The sequence below is a fragment of the Protopterus annectens genome, chromosome 1.part1, assembly GCF_019279795.1.
Source record: "Protopterus annectens isolate FY-2018-M chromosome 1.part1, PAN1.0, whole genome shotgun sequence".
Taxonomy (NCBI): domain Eukaryota; kingdom Metazoa; phylum Chordata; order Ceratodontiformes; family Protopteridae; genus Protopterus; species Protopterus annectens.
This window is the reverse complement of record NC_056726.1, coordinates 222656054-222662053: the sequence shown is the minus strand read 5'-3', so window position 1 is coordinate 222662053 and position 6000 is coordinate 222656054. Positions and strand designations below refer to the sequence as shown.

General features: G+C 36.0%; 1 protein-coding gene across 2 annotated transcripts in view; it reads right to left on the bottom strand.

The window, feature by feature from the left end:
• Positions 1-6000, bottom strand: part of VGLL2 (vestigial like family member 2) — a 151654-nt gene that overhangs the window by 113037 nt on the left and 32617 nt on the right. For both annotated transcript variants that reach the window (XM_044074235.1, XM_044074243.1), the window contains exon 2: positions 1-229. This exon is cut by the window's left edge and continues 102 nt beyond it. In XM_044074235.1, coding sequence (XP_043930170.1) covers positions 1-229 — 229 coding nt within the window. The remainder of the gene's footprint in view (positions 230-6000) is intronic.

The window sequence follows — 6000 nt, the reverse complement described above, 5'->3', positions numbered from 1 at the left end:
CAGAGCTTATGTCCCCTTGGAAGTAGGTAAAAAGCACACATCGAGAATTGATGTATTCAGCTTCAGGGGGCCTTTCCTTTTCCCCACCGCAGTCTTCCTCTTTGATGCTTGCAGCTACTGGACTGGAGAAGGAGCTGCTATTACTGCTGGTGCTGCTGTTACTAATGCCACTGCTGTTAGGGCCAACAAGTTCAGGGGCTTCTTGCATCTTTGAGTAAAAGGTTAACTTCTGGAAATACATTTGCAGAAAAAAAAACAGTCATGAATGAAAGCATGTCACAATGCTATGCAAGACAAGATAAAACCTGACGTTTCACATTAAAGATACATATAGCAAATACACAAATTGCACCACAAGAAAACAAACACATCAATATTCAAAGTGTTGAAATCATACCTACTGATATTACAGAGCAGAGAATACCCAGAAACATAAAAGCTGTGTTGAAATCAACGTAGAAGGAACTTGTGTTCACTATCACAGCACCACTAAATAAATCTAAGCCAGCCTACAGTTTTCTTGTTATAGTTTATACAATGCAGAGTCAAGTCAATCATATGCATTTTGTCACAGGTACTTTAGTATAAACAACTGAAAAAAATGCATGGAAGCAAGAACTTGTCTGGTGTTATAACATATTCTACAAATTACCTGAAGCAAATAAGGTATTGAAGGTAAGGAGAGAATAACTGAACATAAGAGGATACATTACATTACACTAAAACAGATATCTTCTCATACTGCACAAATTCTATAAAGTAATGGCAATACCATGGCAAAAGAAAATTAGTAAGGATTATTGATGATTTCCCTAAGTGCCACGTGGGCCTGGGCAACCGATATGCAAACTCAGTAGTTATTACTTATTAAAGCTTATGGCTCAAGGCAAATTCATATTTATGTTGAACAAATCAACTGGGAACATTAAAGTGTCCCTGTCTTCACTCAGGGGACAGGGGATTTGTTTTGTTTGTTGATTGTCGGGATTGTGGTTTGTCGGGCATGTGAAGTTTTGTGTTTTTGAACTTTCGGTTTTGTGGTGTCGGTGATTTCGTTGTTGGTGTTTTAGCATGTCGGTGTTATCAGGTAGACCTATATATATATATATATATATATATATATATATATATATATATATATATATATATATAAAATATATATTTATTTATTTGACATTTGTTGACCGGGAATGTCTGACTGAGCTTGCTACCTTTTTCAGCAGAGGCCCGGGGAGATAACTCCACAAAGTATTACATACACCATAAAAATGTTTACAAACAATACGGTATGCATAAGGTAATACAAACATGCATTATAATGCCTGGATTCACAATTGTAACATGAGAGTTTAAAGCTGCTATTTACAAAAAGGCAATAAAACCAAATGTTAAAGTTTTTCATATATCTCCAATACATAAGGACTTCACCATATAGAGGGGAAGTAATGACAATTAACTCAGACTTTAAAAAAAAAGAATATAGATGTACTGTATATCAAATCTTAGTTCTTACAGGCAAAAGCATGTACATCAGTAATCAGAAGCAGAGAGGAAGTTGATAAAGAGAGCAGGTGATTGAAAAAGTATGGCGATGGATAAAAAAGGGAAAATTAGAGATTTTTTTAATTTATAAATGAGAGAGGAAAGCAGTAGTAGTTAGAATCAAGTGAAATGTGAGAAAGGGGAGTAAGCTAAGTGGGAAAAGAAGGGAGGGAGGTAAATATGAGTAGTGGAGAAATTGAGTGAAAAAAGGTATTAGGAGTTAGAGTTTTGTAGCGAGAATTACATACAAGTTGAAAAGGGGATGTATGCAAAGAGGGTCAGGTGATTAAGTTCATGGTGGTTGTGTACAGGAGCAAGTCCGGGTATTTGTAAAGTGGACTTTTAGGGCGATTTTAAATGGGAGGCACTGTGTAATAGATCTGATTGTTAAAGGTACCTTAGTCCAGTGGATAGAGGGAAGATAGTTGTAGAGGGTTTCACCAATTGATTTTTTAGGTTTATAGTTGTCAAGGAGGTTTTAGTTGGTGCTTCTAAGTTTTCTGGTTGGGAGGTAGTAATTTAAGATATTGGAAATGTTAGGACAGAATGACGGTTTGTAGAGGATGGAGTGGATAATATTAAGTTGATAGAATAGACGTTGATTGGGAAACTCAAGCCAGTTCAGTGTTTTCAAAGACAAACAGTGACGGGATTTAGGCTGAGTGTTGGCGGCAAATCTAGCTATTTTATAATATGTATTTTCCATCTTATTCAGTAGTGTTGCCTATAGGTTAGTGAGGATTTGGGAGCCATAGAAGAGACAAGGTAGGAGATAAGCAAGAGAGAGAGAGTAACCATCTTGCCTCTGGTGTGAGATATATTTTGTCATGGTATAGTAATCCAAGCTTTTGGTTAGTATTTTTGATATAGTAATGTATATGAAGGTCGAACTTTAGTTTATCATCAGTTATGATCCCTAGTAGTTTGGTATGAGATCCAACATTGATGGTGGTGTTGTCTAATGAGGTGATAGTGAAGGCTGAGGTGTTTTGAGAGTGTGATTTAGGCATAAATAGAAGTAGTTTGTTTTTTTTGGCATTGAGTATTAGCTGGTTATTGGTTATCCAGGTCTCAATATTTGTGAAAGTTTGCTGGGTTTTGGAAAGCAGGTCTGAGAAATAGTCAGAGGAGGTGATGACTGTAGAATCGTCCACATATTGGCTGAGAGTTGAGTTGGGGCAGGATTTATAAAGGTTGTTAGTAAAAATGTTGAATAGAAGAGGTCCTAAGATGGAGCCTAGGGGCACACCTGTGGTGACTGGCAGAGGAGGGGACAGGTAGCTGCTGAACCAAGAGATAGTGGATGGGGACATATTAAGTTCTCTTAGTTTAGAAATGAGCAAATGATGAGACACAGTATCAAATGCCTTGGATAAGTGTCTGGATTGCGCAACTGAATTGGTAAAAGCAATGAGTAGAAATACTATGGTTCGGTCGAAAACCATGCTGAGTAGGTGTTAAAAGGTGTTAAAAGGTTCTCTAGTAACAGGTAGTGTAATAATTGTGCATGGACACTTTTTTCCATGATTTTTGAGAGTGGATATAGAATATCTATATGCCTAAAAGTGGAAATTTCTGCAGATGTTCCTCCTTTATGAATGATGATAGTATAGAATTTTTTCCAGATAGATGGAACAGTAAATTCAGACAGTGAGCGATTTATCATAATAGATATGGGGTACGCAATGGAACAGGCAGCTAGTTTTAGGAAGTATGGTATGCATAGTTTCCCCAGTTGATTATGTATTTCCTTTGTCAAAATGGGACTCATCAGCCCTGTTGATTGAGCTCCTTTTCAATGACCACTTCAGCAATTTAAATGTAATGTTTTAGTACAAAACTGTTAAACAATGGGGGTAAGGAAAAGTCTTCTGATCCTCATTGTGCAGTCTCAGTGTACGTGTATGTGTTATAAAAAAAAAAAAAATAAATAAATATATATATATATATATATATATATATATATATATATATATATGTGCGTGTGTGTGTGTATGTATGTGTGTGTGTGTGTGTGTGTGTGTGTGTGTGTGTGTGTGTGTGTGTGTGTGTGTACACACACACACACACACACACACACACACACACACACACACACACACACACACACACATATATATATATATATATATATATATATATATACATACATAGAGCCACAAGAGTGTGAGGGATGCAGGGACTTGTTTTTCTGATTTATATGCTGTTTTTGTCTGTTGTTCTATGGAATTCTATGACACATCTTGTCAATGAAATGTAACATAATCATGTGTATATATCTGTCTCTCTCTCTCTCTGTATATATACATATCTTACATGGAAATAGTTGACTGAAGTTTAAATCGACTTCTGTTCTATCAACACACTTTGGTTGACAGTTGTGCAAAATCACACAATCATTAAGGATGGGGAATATGCCCTTTCCCTGGGAACTGTGCGATCTTGGAATTCAAATAAATAATTAGTAGGGGATGTCTGTTGGGGTGCAAAAAAAAACACTGTTTTAAGACTTGTGAGGTCCAAAACAAAACTCAGGACATGGGCGGAGGTATGCTGACATTTGTTTGTCAATATTTTTTTTAATATTTTTCTTTCTCTTTTGACCCATGTCATGGCCGAAAAGGGTCTTTACAGCAGTAAAATGTCCTGATGAACAAATGCATAACTGTATAAACGCAAATGTATATAGTGCACCATGAATACAATGTTTATAGCTTATACTGCATATCTTGAAGCTGGGTAAGTGTCAGTAAATTCCTACTTAACATTAACACAAATGAACCCTGCAAGATCTTTTCTTAAACTCACACGATTTCCCTTACAGAGGTAGACAATAACAGGTATTGCTGAGGCTGGAATTATTGTCTAGTGCAACACATATCATTAAAGTGTTATTAGAACCATTTAACAGATCAATTTTTTACCTTGCAAATGTTTACTCTACCCTGTACCTTGCCTCAACCTCTTGAAACCTAAATGCCACTGTCTAATACAAATAGTAATGTTTAATATGTACTATACGTATCAATACCATGTGAAATTATTGTTACATTACTGCCAGAAACATCCATGACATGTCAATCTATTTATCTTTACTGCTCTTCTCTTTTGTCTATTTGTTACCTCAACAGTTATTCAACTGATTGTTTAAATGTGTTACCTTTAATTACATACTCCTGTAATGTACTCATTTTTATGTATACATCCATATGTTCATGTTATTTGTGGAGCTTTTCTCCCCGGGCCTCCACTGAAAATGGGCTCATATCAGCCCAGTGAACTACCCTGGTAAACAAATGCAAATAAATAAATAAATACTAGCTCTGCATTCAAACCTTGTATGGCAAACATAATACTGAAGTAATATTGTTAGTCCTTAAGATGTCCTGGATACTTCACATTCTGTAAAGAGTCAGACTAGTGATCGTGTTATAGAGTGTAGATGTTCACAGTAGTACAGCATGTCTCAGGGCAGGCAGGCCTCTATATATGTGTGACAGGAACCTAGAGTGATCTCATGCTTAAAGCTGTACAGCTCATCTGCATCCTGTTTCATAGCTATAACCACTGATGACAACAACCTAGCACCAGGGAGGCCTGGAATGTTCCTTACACTGATGTTGATTTAATGTCTGCAGTTCCTAGCCATCTAAATAGCCGAAGATACTGCCAAACCAGCCACAGCTGTTTTATGATCTCAGCTGAAAATACACTGTACATTAAGAAATAGTGTTGAATGAAGTTGTTTTACAATGGATTAAAGATAATATTCTCTATCTCCTTGGTGAGGAATCAGAAAACAGATACTGATAGATGATGCCTCTGAAATATTGTGCCTGGTGAGTGATAATATTACAAATGGATCTTATTGCAAAAATTGCAATGTTCGGATGACTGTAGTTTACATTGTTTCTAGATCAACACATTGATTATGTGTTTACCAGGAATTCAGCATATTTCGGACTATGAAATGTAGTTCTGACTGAAAATTGACTAAAGCAGCTCAAACACACAGAAATAGATGGGATAGCTAATATGAACACAGCATACATGAGTTTAAACACATAGAAATAGATGTGGTAGTTAATATGAACACAGCATACATGAGTTTAAACACATAGAAATCGATGGGGTAGTTAATATGAACACAGCATACATGAGTTTAAACACATAGAAATAGATGTGGTAGTTAATATGAACACAGCATATATGAGTTTAAACACATAGAAATCGATGGGGTAGTTAATATGAACACAGCATACATGAGTTTAAACACATAGAAATAGATGGGGTAGTTAATATGAACACAGCATACATGAGTTTAAACACATAGAAATCGATGGGGTAGTTAATATTAACACAGCATACATGAGTTTAAACACATAGAAATCGATGGGGTAGTTAATATTAACACAGCATACATGAGTTTAAACACATAGAAATCGATGGGGTGGTTAA